The 17,654-nt window shown below is 33.3% G+C and overlaps 1 protein-coding gene across 1 annotated transcript in view; it reads right to left on the reverse strand.

Moving 5' to 3' along the window:
• Positions 1–9,898: 9,898 nt before the first annotated feature.
• Positions 9,899–17,654, reverse strand: part of LOC145662249 (calcium-activated chloride channel regulator 2-like) — a 148,760-nt gene continuing 141,004 nt past the window's right edge. Inside the window, exons 11-14 of the mRNA XM_081727631.1 lie at positions 16,820–16,940; positions 15,606–15,779; positions 14,185–14,409; positions 9,899–12,417 (exon numbers count right to left, since the gene is read on the reverse strand). Coding sequence (XP_081583757.1) covers positions 11,084–12,417; positions 14,185–14,409; positions 15,606–15,779; positions 16,820–16,940 — 1,854 coding nt within the window. The 3' untranslated portion in view covers positions 9,899–11,083. The remainder of the gene's footprint in view (positions 12,418–14,184; positions 14,410–15,605; positions 15,780–16,819; positions 16,941–17,654) is intronic.

The following is a 17,654-nucleotide window of genomic DNA, read 5'->3' on the forward strand; positions in this document are numbered from 1 at the left end:
AATGTTATGTTTTAGTTTATTATTATTATCATTATTACTAGTAGTAGTAGCAGTAGTAGTAGTAGTAAAAATGAAAATGAAATCTTTGATTTTAACGTCCCATGATTATTCCTGTTAGGCTAACGGACACGATGATGAAAGCAAGTGAATGAGGACAGAATTGGTGGAATGAGAAAGTGGGAGTATTCTATATGAGTACCTCGAGAAAACCCACAAGCACGATGTTGTCCACCACAAACTTACTAGGCCGAGGATCGAACCAGGTACCCTACACATCAGAGGTAAGTGCTCGACCACTGAACCACCGTGGTCCCTTATAATAGTAGCAGTAGTAGTAGTAATAGTAGTAGGAGGATGAGGAGTAGCAGCAGCAGCAGTATATTTCTATCCGAGTTTCGTAATTAGTTCCAGTATACATATTCCCAGTAGAAAATTATGAAGTTCGAATTCCACGTATGTACATGTATCATTTACCTTAGATTCACACAGTCACTAGACACTGAGTGAGTAATTAATTACATGCACAACCATAACCACAGAAAATGGCTGAGCGTAACTTGGCATTTAATTTTGTTTCTCCTTTTCAGCTCTCGAAATGGAGTGAATAACACGTGATTCAAGTCGGGATCTTTGAGTCACTCTCAGTTCCATTCTCGAATGAGCATCAGCTTATTTCTAGCAGTGATGAACCCAAGGTGACAGAAAATTTCCACAGAGATTCAAAACTCTCCACCTCCTTACTGGATGATTATATTGCATTTTGTTCTTTTTATAAATCCAAATTTTAGGTACAGTCTTATGCAAAGAAACTTAGCCACCCACCTCTCTTTGAAAAGCCTTGCACCCTTACCTACAGTTGAAATTAGATCAAACATATGTGAATTTTCATTGACCAGTTCAGAGTTTTATTTCGAGCCGAAGTATTAGATTTTCTTATATGGTTGCCAATATATCGCCTTCTAAGGCAAGGTGAATGGCCATAAGTTTTCAACAAGACTACGTGTCATCAAAAAAGGTAAAAAAGAAAAAAATCTGTATGACTATGTTTGCAGGTGATTAGCTATATTGTCTTAGCTCAAAGGCAGATAATCTAAAACTGAAAGACTATTTTCTTAGACCAGTAGGAGTCCCTATTTAGATAAAACAATTAGTTTTGGATCTCTAGTCTCTGATTTAGATTATTAGATCTTCTTAATTTAGAGCTTTAATTTCAAATCAGCATAATTCCAGTCTCCAAGGTATGACTATAGAAAGAGATTTTGTTTTCCATTTTCTTTGTTCAGTGTGAAGTTTCTGTTGCAGAAACGTTAATTATAATTAGCTAGTGAAGGCTGATAGCAATATTTGTTTCCGCTCCACGAAGGAAGGTGGGCTCATCCTGCCTATGGTCTAAGGTTTCACTACCAATTCTGATTTTTTTTTTTTTTTTTTTTTTTTTTTGAAATCTGACAATTGATAAGATACCCATCATGAAACTGCGAAGAAGAGCCATTTCTGAAATCTAACCAGGGATATTAATAACGAGGTCAAAAGTAGTAGGCCATATGGCAGTTGCAAATTGTAAAGATAAACTGTTTCAAGTTTCCTTCTGTGCATCGGTTTGTGATATACTAGATATGGTTATGAAGAAGAGAAATATAGTTAAGGTGAAACTTTCTTGCAGTTAATTAACTTCTTAAAGCTCACTATCGATACTATAGATATTACAGCATAGCTTTATTTGTTTGTTGAGTTATAAGGGTCAGTTGGAATGCTGAGAAGGTAAAATAAAATAATTATTTAAAAATTCGTACTCTCATGTTAACCTTAACGTTACATGAGTCTAGTCAAAGTTAACTATTTCAAAGAGTTACAAGACGCTCATAACAGTCTTTGTCTCTTAAATCAACACGGAAGTCGAAAAACTCACGTTGGAAATGTTTTTTGTGTGTAGGAACTCTATTCTAACTCATAAAGTATCCGCACTTTGGATTGTATATAGCCAAGTTGAGCAGAGATAGCGAGAATAATTTCTTGTCTGCAATTTTAAAGAATCCTTATCTGAGCGAAAAAGACAAAAGACATTATTTTATCTCTTATACATGTTTCATATTGTAAAACTACTTACATTCTTACGGTTTCCAATGTGAGTAGCTTTTTCTTTTTTCCTCCAGGGTGAAATATAAATTATTGAAACTTGTATTTGTCACAATATTTGAAACTTGTATTTGAAACATGTAACTTACAATAATTTTCTGAGTGTGACACAGCATTCTTCTCTTGTAGATCATTATTGGAAAATGATGCGACCTTCTATTAATGGATATGGAGGAATGTTAAGTGGGTTTTCACAATCTATGGACGAAGGATATCGATATTACCTGGGTTCCCCACAACAAAACAATAATGAAGACTATCCGCAACAGTAGCAGAATATCAAAGACTCGCTTAAACCTGACGTCACTTTCAGTTTTGTTTCCATGGAGATAGTAACAATAAGATTTGTGTTCAATTTTTGATAAAAGCATGTGTTTTCGTCGTATGTTTTGGGTTTCAAGAGATAGGTCTTGTCTTTCTCCTTTGTATTAATAACCAATCATCACATTAGTATAAAAGAAACTGGAAAGTAGAATTATTAGATATTCTTAAAATCTTACAAACTAGGAACTAATATAAATTAATTCTAATCCTTTATTCATATTATACGGACAGAAACTTAAAAATAACGTTATTTACCTAGAAAATAATCAATGCTAATGTTCCTGTCGTTAAATATTTTCCCCTAACTTTCATATTTAGAATCCCGTCAAATTGAATAAATAGCGCTACGATTAATAAGAAATGGTCAATAAAACGATTTAATATACTAGAAATCATCAAATAAAAATAGTATAATACTTAACTTTAAAATGTCATACAGTAGAGTACCGAAAACTCGACATAATGTGGAGCGAAGGGTGGCCGAGTTTGTGAAAATGCCGGGTTATCGAGAATTGGGTTAAAAAAGAATAAGTACGAGTGTTTCCTCAGAAAATACAGTACTGTACTTGTACGTATTGGTTGTTTGAAAATACAACAGAGAATAAACTGCCCAATTACCCTTAAATAAAGGAAAAGCACGTACCTTATGAAGGCATAGAACCTTTACTATACATGAAAATGAAAATTAATGAATACACACTGTACAATAATTTACGTGATAAGACAGATCTCAGAAAAAAAAATACTTTATGAAGGCATAAAGCTGTCTATAATGAAAATTAATTAGCCGACTTTGCAAAAACTAGCTACTTTTTTTAATGACCTTAAATAGGTCTTGCGCGCGGGGATTTTTCGTCCTGCCAGGATGTGGCCGAGTTATACGGACTGCCCGGTTATCGAGTATCGAGTTTTTAGGGACTCTACACAAACTAAGCATGATCAGAAATGACGCAAAACTTTCTTGGATTGATTATCCAACGTTTATAAAAGTTTAATTTGTAACAAGGATATTTATTTTGTAAGTAATAAATATTACTGTCTCTAGACAACTTTCGAACTTTACTAAACGTTACTTTGGCATAATTTTACACGATTTACGTTGGTTCAAAGCCAAAGCAGAGTATATCTTTCACTATATGATTCAGCTAATCATCTCTTCCCATCAGATACTATTAACTTAATCAAAAAAATAGTTTCTTAGTGTCAACATTTTTGGTTGATATATAACAACTTAAAATCTGTCTGAAAATATATCAAATCGTCTTGTACTTAAAATATCGAAATTTATTTTATTTAGACTTTGAGTTGTAGGTTTGTAAACAGAACGTCATTTTGCTTAAATGTACAAGAACAAGCCTCATTCGCGAATACGAATTTTGTCTGCCTCAAGATATGATACTTTTATATGTATCAAGGTTTTCCTTTATCTGAAATTGCTACGATTATATCCAAACTTTATATCGTTCTCTTAATAGCAGTTATGTTGCAATTTGTAATGCTTCGATGATCGCGTTCATGTTCACGTTGATCATGTTTCGCATATTTAAGATAAATTTTCTGTTTTCCTTTCTTATTCATGTTTATTAAATATGTTTTACATAATGAACGATCACAATTAATATCATAGTAAACAGACAACTTTAATTTTAATTCATTTTTCTTTATTCTCAGTGATTATTAAATGGAATGAAAGTTTCGTTACATTTCTTACTTTTAACATACAAAAGGGGAATAAGTGATTGACTGGACCGAGACTCTAACCCTGATCTCCAACATATCATACCGATGAGTTAATCATTGCGCCACCCATACTGCTTCCTAGAACGGCCAAACACCCTCTCACTCATGTAGTCGGTGCTCTGATCTTAGACCACACTACATGAGTGAGAGGGTGTTTAGATGTTCTAAACAGCGAACTGGATGGCGTAATGGTTAACTCATCGATATGATATGTTGGAGATCTAGGGTTCGAGTCCCGGTCCAGTTAATTATTTTTCCACTCTGTATATTACTGAATTCGCACCTACAGAGGATTTGGTGTGTAAAAATAAGTTTAAATCGGTTGTTCCCTCCTTTCATTATTTCTTACTTTTATTTCATCACAAGTCTAAATGTTTTTATAATAATAATAATTTTATTTTTCTTGTTAAGAATATTAAAAAAGTATATTCTGAAATAATCGTACAATTTCTTTTTGAAACATATTGTAATACTTATGTCAATTTTGGATAATTGTTGTGTCCAGTGCCTTTGTCTCTACTATAACATTGTAGAAGAATTATCATTGTTAAATATAAAGGAAGTTTAAATTTACAGCTTTCAGTGTACACTTAACGTTCTCATATTTTCTTCACTTTTATTATTTTTATACATACAAAATACTTTATTAAATGAATTATAAATAAAGAAGAAAATATTTTGTACTAAAATTTTTAGTAATAAAAGACATAAGAAGATTATGTTGTGTTTTGAATAGATATTTAGAAAGATTCATAACCCAGTTCGTATATGATACAAGTTCGAGTTTTTGTGTTTTGCAACCTTATATAACACAAAAGTTTGAAGTATCATCATCATCAGGTTTTCTGTCATTATTGACAGGTCACTTGCTACAACTGAGAGGGTTCCATGCTCCACAGTCTTCCGCTAAACCTCTTTGTCTTCACGTACGATTTTTCTCTTGTGATATCGTCCATTAATTGTAGTCTCCTTTGTCTCTTCCCTCTCTTTCCTGCCACCATACCCTCTGAAACGTTCTTCATGATACAGTTCCTTCTTAGCGAATGTCCCAACCAGTTTCTCCTCCTCTTCTTAAAAATATTTAAAATTGTTATTTTTTCCCCCACCATTTCTAAACCTTCTCATTATGTTTTCCCCTCCAGCCAGCTAATTCGTTCCATTCTTTTCCGCACCCACATTTTGAAAGCTTTCAATCGTTTTTCATCATTTTTGTATAATATTAATGTTTCTGATCCATACAGTACAATACTCCTTACCAGACATTTTGCGAGTCTTTTTCTTAACTATTTATTCAAGGTCCCACAAAATAGTATTTTCTTTCTCCTAAAGGCTTCTTTCGCCATTTCCACCCTTGCTTTTATTTCACGTTCACATTTCATATCACTACAAATAATACTATCCAGATATCAAAAACTAGTCACCTGTTCTATTTTCTTCCATCCTACTTCTATATTTGACAGCAACCCCTTCGTTCCAATCACCATGGCTTTTGTCTTGCTAACATTCATTTTCATCCCATATTCTTCACAACCCTTCCTCAAATTTTCTTAACTTTTTTTTTTCTTCAGATTCCGCAACAAGCGCCACATCGTCTGCAAACCGTATACATGTAAACATTCTACTTCCTACTAAAATACTGTCGTCATTTTGTAAGCTCTTTTTCACTCTCTCTTCTAGATAGATATTAAATAATGTAGGCGAGAGATGGCATCCCTGTCGAACTTCCCTTCCAGTTGCACTCTCCTGTCATTTCCTCCCCTATTCTAACATTTACTTTTTGGTTCATATATGTTTCTTATGAGTCTTCGATCTTTCCATTACAACCCAACTTTCTTTATGAAGTATAGATCCTACTATTAAACGTGGGTCCCGAATCACAACGAATCTTGAATTCGGTGCAGTTGGCGCGTGTATACGCGATCATGGAAGATCAACAGTCACGTACGGGCTTTCTCAACCACCTTTCTTCTCCAAGCGATATCTACACTGTACGCATGGAACAGTGGATCGAATGGAACAAACCTTAATTCAATAATAGCCAAGAAAATGTTTCTTTATGTTTGAATCTACTCACGCTACAGAACAAAACAATTGTTAAATAGTACGAAGAAACTGTGTATGGCCTTTCATGATTACAGTGGTCTTTCTGTCTAAAGTGCGACACATACAGAAATCTTATTTAGGCCGCGGTGGCTCAATGGTAGAGCATTCACCTCTGGTGCACGAGGTCCTTGGTTCGATCCTAGCTGGCGCCAAGTGAACTTTGTGGTGGACAAACACCGTGTGCGTGGGTTTTCCCGGGGTTCTCTCGTTTCCTCCCACTTTCTTCATTCCACTATTTCACTCATTTCTCATCATTACCGTCTCCTTTAGCCTATCCGACAATAGTCGTGGGACGTACAACTTAAAGATTTCATTTCAAATCTTATTCCAACTTATTTTACTTTAGAGAGAGAGAGAGACAGACAGACAGACAGAGAACATGTCGCCCACTGATCTTTTTAGATTTTTCCATTTCTCGTAATTTCTCACTGAATTTATTCTACCATCATCACCACCTTGCCTTATTCTTCATATTCTCTTTAGTGTACACAAAAAGAAAGCGAAGTAACTATGGGAATGGTTAATGAAAATTATGCTTTTTCAAATTATGAGACCATGACTTTACCTTTCTGATTCTTTTCTTTTGACCTTACCTCAATCTGTAGGTGATTTATTGATGTTGATTACACTAGAAGGACCGGATGGGTTAAAATGACCCATCACCATATTTTAATATTCCACTGTAAACGTACTTGAAATACTAAGTGAATAATATTTTATGAATTTGTTAATGCTATTGGCCTTAATAAATTCATAAAATATTATTCACTTAGTATTTCAAGTACGTTTACAGTGGAATATTAAAATATGGTGATGGGTCATTTTGACCCATCCGGTCCTTCTAGTGTTAATTGTTGTTATTTCTCATATTTCCTTCAACTAATCTGGAATCTAATGTTATTAATTGACTCAAAGCGTTTGTGATGGAAGGACTACCTATATCACATTTTTAAAGTTTACAAATTTGTGAAATTAGAGGCGACTGACTAATTTCTAATGGCAAAGTGTTACGTCTAGTTATACATATGAGCTGACCTCATTTGAACATCCATATAGAGGCATACATTGTATAATCAGGTTTTGAACAACGCGAATTTTGTTCTAATATGATTTTTATTACTATATATATTTATGGATTGTAGATGAAAATACTGTATAACTCGAGTTTAGTATTGACTTGTGCTATGACGAAAAATAATTTATGCAGAATAGGTTGAAATTTTCATTTAATACGCCATTGTGAATGATAAAATAAACAAATAAATTCCACGTACCTGTGTGTATTATTTCTATTTTTAATCCTATTTTTCAATACTTTGCATAGTACTCATATCTTCTTCAGGGAGAACTTCACCATTGAATATTAGCCGAGTTCATAGTTACATATACAACAAACAGAGAAATAACAATTCGATTCATATTCAAAATTCTTCCTGAAGAAGATTCCAGTACTACGCAAGATATTGAAATAATACGATTAAATATACAAATAATACACACAGATACGTAAATTTATTTATTTACTTTAGTTGATGCAGAATAATCAAAAAGTAAATTTAACAGTAATTGAATAAATACGAGGCGTGTTTTTTAAGTAAGGCCTGTTGGAACATAAGTACACAACGAAAGGTTATTTCAAAAAAGTAAATGTATTTTCAGAAAGTACATACTTTACTCTATTTTTCGACATAGTTGCCAAGTTTGTTCAAACACTTATCATACCTCTCAACCAATTTCAAAATACTCTCTTCATAAAAATTTGCCGCCTGCTCTGATAACCAAGAGTTCACTGCCGTTTTCACATCGTTTCGGGACCCAACGGGAGCACAGTTTCCTAAACTTTAGGTGTTCAGAAACAGTTTTGTAAAGCACTGATCTTGACACGTCAGGAAATTCGTTTGAGAGACCTGTTATTGTGAAGCGCCTGTTCTCACGAACCCTCGCTTCAACTGAAGCCACCAAATCGTCTGTAATCGAAGAAGGGCGACCGAAGCGGTCTTCATCATGGACGTTGTCACGGCCATTTTTGAATTCTCGTACCCACTTACGCACTTTGCTTGCACTCATAACAGTATCACCGTACACTTCGCAAATCTGTCGATGAATTTCTGCAGCAGACAGGTTTCTTGCTGACAAAAACCGTATCACTGAGCGAACCTCACACGCGGCGGGCGACTTGATAGTCTTAAACATTGTGAAAGCACAGAACACAACCGTACAGGTCAGCTACAGAGCAGAAACTGAGCACAGTTGTTCCCGAGGCATGCCAGTACACGACGCACACGCTCGTTGCGGTAGGCCTGCGAACTACTAGTGTCTACAACAAAACGGACCTTACTTTAAAAACAAGCCTCGTATTTTTGTTTTGCTTTTTCTTTTCAATTTAAACCCATCGGAAATAGACTTCAAGTTTCGCAAAGCGAAGACATTTCTTGAAAGTAGTTATCAGACTATAACACTTTACGAGCTGTGGAGTATTTATGTATTAAATCTAAGGATATTTCTCCCGAGTTTTGGAAAAAAAATTATAACACTTATCTCTCCAACTACGGTTATACATATCTCGTAGAACTAAAATAATAATAAAATCTGACCAAAGCTACCAATTAGAATTACTAATCTGTAATATAATTTTAGAAATATTCCATTGCCTTCATCAGACATATTATGAAGATACAATCTAAGGCTACACCATTTAGTATATTTCAAAAAAAGAGAAGAGATCGTTCCTAACCACCAATAAGATCCTTCTTTTCATTCCTACACTTATATATTTTTAAAGTTGAGATCTATTAGAAATTTATAAGTGTGGAAAGGAAAGGCAATAAAACACACATGCATGTCTAATTATAGCTAAGATCTTAAAAAGTGAAAGTTTCATTCATTAAAAGTTGAAATCCATGCCTAATTAAAAGTGTATAACTGTGAAAATGAAATGAAGGAACTTATTGATCATTAGAAGTGACTTCCTTTCATTTTCTGTAGTCTTAGATTGTGCCTTCATAAACTGTCTGATGAAGGTAACGACATATTGCCGAAACTGTAACTTTGATTACTAATTATATATTGCCGAAACTGTAACTTCGATTACTAATTATATATTATTGCCGAAACTGTAATATCGATTACTAATTATATATTATTGCCGAAACTGTAAGATCGATTACTAATTATTGCCGAAACTGTAATATCGATTACCAATTATATATTACCAAAACTGTAACATCGATTACTAATTATATATTGCCGAAACTGTAACATTAATTACTAATTATATATTGCCGAAATTGTAACATCGATTACTAGTTATAAGTGATCGCTTTGGTCAAATTTTATTTTTATTTTAGTTGAGCGTAATTTCAAAGATAAAGCAGCGATATCTTGTAGAGGTTTGGTAAGTCCAATAAATACTCCACACTTCAAATCAGAATGATGAGCACATAGAGTACAGGCATTTTCCTGTGCATACCTATGCATAGCTGTCGTAAAAATAATTTTTAATTTTATCTAAAAATAATAAATCAGATCAAAATAACTGTTGCTTAATAAATGTTTCAATGTCAAGGTTTCTTCTGACAAAAGAGAACATTCCTCATTCTTATAAAACGCATTTATTATTGGTAACTGTACAAAAATACAACAATATTTTACAGTGTGTGTCATACCTAGCTTACTCCAACAACAAATGAAGAGAATACCTGCAGCAGGGTTTCTTGGGAAATAATGCCACAAGTATGTGCTGATGTATATACTTATTTCCTGTAATAATTATTATCACATTCATGCAATATAGATAAACTTTACGTACATTAATTTAACAGATTTGAGGGGGGGGGGACAGAGAAAAAGAATAAATCTTACATAGTTATAGCCTGTCAAAATAGCATTTGACTTGAGATCTTATTTTAAAAGAATTTTATACAAACAAATCTTACATGCATATATACATAATGTTGACGAATTTACACATATTTTGAATTGTATGTATGTGAATATGAACATTGATTATCAGTCTCTTTATTGCAAATAACATTAATGGTATTTTGAGCTTTGCTATTTGCAAATTTGTGTGAATTTAAAAACAAATTCACACGTATTATTTAAAAATACAGGCCACTCCACAAAAACATTGACTTCCAGCTTTAGAAACAGACACTAAAATATGTCACATTTAATCCAGCTAAAAATGGAGTTCTACGTAATTGCACACTTTCTATATTTAGCTCTATATTTCTATAAGATAGCCATTTAGTTTGAATGACACTAAACACAGTAAAAATCATGTAAAAAAAAAAACTGGTTAGTAGTCATGTCTTCATGTAAAACATTGTGACTAGAGAAACTGTGATTTTTGTATTTTTTTGGTTGTGACTGTGTTATCACTATATAAAAACATTTTGGTTTCACGTTTTGGCACACCACATTCTCAAAGCACTCTTTCATAAAATTCAGTTTAAAACACACACGCACACAATTTCCTTATTTGATATTAGTTATGAGCTAACATGAAGTATAAAATGTACTCCAACAAATATGTACGTTAGAATAGAATATTGGATGAATGATTGAATATATTATGATTTGAGGATCAAGTGTCTTAGATACTCTTCAATACACATGTCTCTGAAGGGATCGCACTTGAATTAATTCAAAAATATTGTTTTGTTTCAAGTAATGAAGTATGAGTTTAGCTACAAAAGAAATCAGCGTAGATAGCACTGCTTTTTTGGTTTTATTCACTTTGAAATATGTGTTGAGAGTGCTTTGAGTTTTGTCACTGCTACACTTGGGTTATATTTCTCTTCTTCTTGTCACTGTTGACAGAAGTAAGTGAGCCCTGTAGACTCGGATTGAATGGTACAAGTCCCGGCTTGTTGTTAAGAACTGGCTTTGGCAATGTAGGCGGAGGGATTTTGATGCCATTTGCTGTAAGAGGTTTCTGAACATTATCTTCCTCCACACAGGGTTCATAGTCCCCAGGACTCATTCTCACCCGAGTTGGCTGATTCTGTTCAGAATTAAGAGACATGAACGAACCAGTTGGTGGCGTACTATGTATGGGTGTTCCTCCATCGTACATGGCTGGATGAGGAATAATGTGTCCATTTTGTGAAGATGGATGTCTGCCATATATAGAATGTTGTTGATGTTGTGTGCTATTAATTTGATTTCTGTAGGTGTTGGAGCCGTAAAGAGCATTGTTACTCGGAGGAGGTGGTATCGGTGGAGCATTATTTTGATTTGCCTCATTTTCATAAGCTGCTGGCCCATAGTATGATCCATGGGTTCCATATGGACTGTGGCGTTTCTCGTGTTCATGAAGTAACTGGCTGGCGGTCCAAGATTGATATGGACTTAATATTCGTCCATTACTAATTGTACTGACAGTGTGCGTTCCATTAGGAATATGTACTCCACCATTACTAACAGGGCTTTCTTGGAGGCTGTAGCGTTTCTCAGGATACTGGAACAAATGCTCTTTAGAATCTTGTGGATCGTATTCCACAGACTGTTGGTGTACAGGTGACAATCCACCGTTCTCACCGGAAGGACTATGATTTACTTCACCGTTCGATATTCGTGGTGAAACATTCTGTGGGTATGTCGTTGTAGTAGTTGGTCCTGTAGTCGATGGAGGGGGTGTTGGCTGTTCCTTGGCGGGCTTCTTGCGACGATGTACAAAAACATAGAAGTAAACGCCCAAACAAATAGCGAGAACTACAACACCAATCACTATGGGTAAAATTATTTCCAACTCTATATCAGCTCCTGACGACACAATTCCAGGCACTAAAAGAGGTTCTGTTGACACAGAAGATGATGACTCCAGGGCCGTGCTGCTCTCTGTTGTGGTGGGAGGGGGCGAAGGAACCAATACTTTCACTATGTTAGAAACATCACCAGGAATTACATCATTATCAAATGGCCGAACAGCGAAAAATAGGGGTACATCCAAAAGCCGGGGTTCATTACTCATGTCAATGGTGAAGGTTGTTTCTGATCCTGGTCCAGCCGCTAGAGGGAAAGGAAAGTTGAATTCCCAACGGTGTGCATTCTCGAAGTCGTTTATAAGGGTTGCCATATCCTGAGCATATCGAACTTCATAGTAGTCCACTGAAATAAAAAAAGAAAATCATATTTCAAAATACAGAATTTTCGAAACTACAACCGCAAAATAAGCAAATGATTCTAAGATATTAAATCGTTAAATTCAGTAAAGAAATTTGGTTAAAAATAATATTCCTGAAAAACTAAATATTTTAAAAAGTTGACAACATAGGAAGTTTAAACATAACTGGACTTTCCAACCTATAGAATATCTCCAACTTATAACGACATTAATTATTTTTAATTATTGGGGAAGAGGTCTTACTCAAAAGTTAATTTTAATTTCTAATATTACAAGTTGGAAGACTTGAAAGTAGGTGATTACAAATCACAAGCTCACTGTACCACATTGATATTTTATGAAACAGAATCACAGGTTTAACTAGTCTACAGACTTTGGTAGTAACTCTACGGAGTTGCAGCTAGTAATTTGCCCTTGAAAGCCAAGAAATGTAAATTTGTAGACTAGTTAGTATTGTATAAACAACTATTACTAGTGTATTAGTTTATCTTAAAAAAAATAAATAAGATCCTGAGCATTTCTTAAAAGGAGAAAAAATGTTTGAAAATAATTATAAAATACTTTTTTCTTTTGTAGTAGTAGTACTAAGCATTATCATCTTGGAAATTATTTTCCCAATATGGAAATCTTCTGAATGATGCGAACCTTTTATGTATTATTTTCGCTTCTCTCAACATTCTAACTTGAGAACAAACGCACTTATAATATTCAAATATTGCACAGTGATGTTGCATATTGAAAACAAAGTTTAAAAATAAAGAAGTTTCTGTATATTCGTGTCCCAAAACCCTAGTCGTACTGTTTCTGGTAAGATCAGTGAAGTCAAGTAGTTGCAGGTCTGGTCAGATAAAAGATGGGTGACCGTTCGTACTTATCAGATTATATTGGCATTGCGGCGTCCACTCAGGGTCGTGAGGATAACTGGGGAACTACTTGAAAGAAAGAACTAGCGAACTCCGATCTATAAGGTCAGTATTAATGAGGAGAAGAGCATATGTGCGAATCACACATCAGCCTAAAGGCATGAATGCCACAAGCAGGCTGGTAGGCCCTGGTTTCTAAGAACTATTTCATTTTTTAAAAAGATTATTCGTGTTCTTGTGGAATAGTAGGCTGCCACAAATGCTTATACGTACTGTTGAATTACATAAACGTTTGATGTACATATATATGTATTGTATATATATATATATATATATATATATATATATATAATTAAATGTTTCATAATGACATTCTTATTTTATGAATTTTTTAAATGCAGCCCTACCCAATAAGCTAGATGTCAAACTTCCAGTAACTGCCAGTTCAGAGGGATGTTTCTGATGGTTTTGTTTGCCACTGTGAAACGGCGAGAAGATTTTATTTACTAGTGTAAATATATATATATGCATATATAATTTCATAAATTCATATGTAGCTAAGTCCCATACAGACTAGCCCCACTAAAATCTTTTCTTACCTTGTCTTGACTACATTCATGGTTTTCAGGGCGTTTAACATGTTTGCTTGAACTTAAGTATAAAATCTTTGAAATTAACTGTAAGATTACTCTTCAAGCGGCTTACGGCAGTGAGATATTTCAGGTCTAAAGTCAGCTAATGATTACTTTAACTACATTTGAAGAATTTCTAACGAAAATCATGAAACAAAAGTTTCATAAGAATTATCCTTTTTAGAAATTAAGCCTTATCCTGCGCATCAATCTCATATTATCAAAAATTATTTTAGTAAAGTGAGAAGAAACTCACCTGTGCCTACATCGCCATCAGCCCCTGGAGAAGTCCATGTGAATCGAACTTTCATATTGGCTGGAAGCACTTCAGCTCTTAGATCTCCAATTTTGTTTGGAGGAAGATTTCCACCCGAAGGAAAGGACTCCACCATTACCGAAAATGCAGGCAGAATCCTTTGGAATGGCACAAGTGGTTCTACGTTCTTTGGCTTAATAACACTTCCACAGCAAGATGACACACCTGGAATAATACATTGAAAAGAAATTCAATTCCAACTATCTTATAGACAAACAATAACATTGCTATTACTTTTAAAATCTAGTAGATAAACAAAAATAGGAGCATTTTTTGGTCTCAAATTGTGTATAAATAGTACAAAGAAATACGCTTTATACGGTAATGCATATTGTAATATAATGTCTAATGCAACTTAATGTAATATACTCTATAGCAGAGAAAATTTAAAATATTGACTGAATTAGTTAAATTAATGACTTATCAACAAAAAAATATTTCTGAATAAGTAACTATACAGTAATCACACATTACATAATATCTTATTAACATATATATTATCAAGCATTAAATCATATATTTATAGGAAGACGAAACATTAAATTCTGACTTCGTAAATAAAACAAGCAATACAAAGCGAGGTGATAATGTTGTACGAAATCTAATGTCTTGAAATATATGTGTAAATAGAAATAAATGATCCGAAAATAAGATTTATACATCTAAATTGATATTCTGAAAATACATAATTAAGATATCTAATGTGTTTTAAGAATATACAGTAATTATTTGTCCCAAATACTCCGAATAGCGTTATTAATTTCAAGTTGTTTGTAAGATGAATTAATGATAAAAATAGCATCTATTTTTTTTCAATGTTCTTAACCTATCTAAAACTAGATGTAAGCAAATACAATAAATAAATTATCATAAATGCTTCCTATACATAATACTACTCTTTTCTATAAAATAATACGTTATAGATTTTAAACTGTATAACAATTTTCTTATAATGTCAGAGCTCCTAAAATCATTTATTTGAACATTTTTTTGCACAGCACTGCTTGTGTAGGTTGAAGAATATTTATCTAATAATTACTACCGAAAATACATCGTAAATACATTTCATTTAGTTTTAGAAAAGATATGATGCAAATAGTATATTTTGTGATGGTAGGTATGAAATATTGTTTTTGTGAATTTAAAATGCATCTTAATAAACTATTTCAGGTCCTTCTTATGCGTTATTAAAAGTTATTACATTATTAAAACAGTATTGTTGAATGTTAATAACAAATAATACTGTAATAATTTTTGGTGGCTTATACAATGACATACCTATTGATTTATTAATTGGATTCCAAATCTCAACAACGAAAAAATTCGACAAAAGTAAGAGGAAAGAATTTTATGCATCTTACCCATTTGTTCTGGAAGTGACCGTGTTAATCTGCGACGCCGCTCTGGGTTCTGCCATGTATACGCAGTATTTCCATTATCCGTCACAGTGATTTCAAAAGTGTACATACCAGGACCTCCACGTTGTCCACTGAAGTAGCGGGAATATACGCCATCTCCCTTCGTAATATCAGGATCTGATTAAAAAAATAAATAAAATAAGAATACAGTGTTAAACAATAACGAGGTAAAAGTATTCATGGCACATGATGAAATAATATTATTTCAGTTCATATAATAACTGTATGATGAAGCTCAGAATTCATTTGTACAATATAGTCACGTTCAAAACTTCTGCAATCATAACTTCAATTTTGTGTAATAGCAATGTGTTTATACCCTTATGCAGAACTATATAAGATTCTTCAAACTTCTGTTTTACCTCTTGAAATAAGCTCTTTCATGTAATGGCGTCACGTACATCTGTTTAGAAGCCGTAAATAGACTTTAATGTAAGTTATATTCATTAAATTAATCAGTATACATAAGAGTGGAGGAGAGTGGGGTATATCTGATGGTGTTCAATGTTTATTACCAGCATTTTTTCAGCATTTCTTTCACTCTCTATGCGTTGAAATTTCCCCTGAAGAAAATCTGAAATCATCAGTTGTAGTGATGCAACCCAGGTTTTGTGATTGTTATTTATTCTCTTTAAAAAATAGTTTTAAGACTTTTTAAAAAGTGTGACAATGAAATATATATGAGAATTTTTTATTTTCGGAGAACCTGAGAACAAGAGTAGCAATCCTACTGTCCTTCTGCCTGTTGTCACGTGCATAAATGGTATAGAGCAACTTTTCACGCAGGTAACACACCCGCAAAAGAAACATGTGCATATAAGGGCTGTGATAGTAAGATGTTTATCAAATTAGCATATAACAACCCAGTTATAAAAGCTTCATATTTAGCACTTCACTTAGCAATATCTAAGCGAAAATCAAAATCTCAACAAAATAACTTTAGGAAACTAAGAATATGAGAATTCTAGAAAGAAAATAAGTTTCTATGTTAATCGTTTGACAGTTGCTCTTTTGTTGCTCACCTCATAAAAGAGAGATAGGATAATAATGATAATATTCAACTGATATGTCTCGAGTCTTGAAATAAAATACATTTATACCTTCATTTCAATACGAAAATATATTTTAAGCATTCTGTTACTTCCGGTCTTTCTTACCTCCATTTCCAGAGTCCAATAATTCAAAATGCTTCTTATATGCTTGCACGGAATCGTTTCCTGGCATCGTCACCCGGACTTCAACTTTCGCACCAACAACAGGCCATCTGCCTTTCTTCACCTAGTAAGAAAAAAAATAAATTTTGAATTACTTGCTCTTTAGTTAAATTTTAATTACATGACATTATTATGTCCTTCTCCTTATGAATTCTTGCCTTGCTGAGTAGGTAAGGTAAGACATACAGACTACGGAGTAGTTTGATTGCAATACTTTTCATATTTGTCAATTACAACAGTTTTACCAAAAATATCTCATTTCTGTCACTGTTTAACAAATTATTAATGAATAATATCTTTAATGTAATCCTTCGAAACTCAGTATTTATATATTTATTATAATTCATTGAAATTGAATAGTACTTGAAAAATAACTATCCTGAGAATGGAATCCTTAAAATTAGTGTTGAATATTTAAAGATTTCCAAGTTATTTCACTATTTGGTGTATATTAAAAAAAAAAAAGCTTTATAATACTTCTTTTGGTCAGATTCAAATGCGTATTATGATTTTATTGTCTTCAATGCGTACTCTGAATCATGTCAACAAAAATTTACATGTTCTAAAACTTACTTTTATTTTATTTTCAGTACGAGATTGTTTCCCATTATCACTAAAGTAACGAATAGTTTTTGACTTTCAAAACAGAAAACAGTAAAATATTTTCCATTTAAATTGACATTCATTGTAATTCAGAAATAAAGTGTAATATTCAGAAGAATTTTAACTACAGTTCTAGGCAGTACTGGACCAACTGCTACGTAAAAAATCTTAGCAC

Source organism: Thermobia domestica, chromosome 1, assembly GCF_964235325.1.
Source record: "Thermobia domestica chromosome 1, izTheDome1.hap1.1, whole genome shotgun sequence".
NCBI classification, from domain to species: domain Eukaryota; kingdom Metazoa; phylum Arthropoda; class Insecta; order Zygentoma; family Lepismatidae; genus Thermobia; species Thermobia domestica.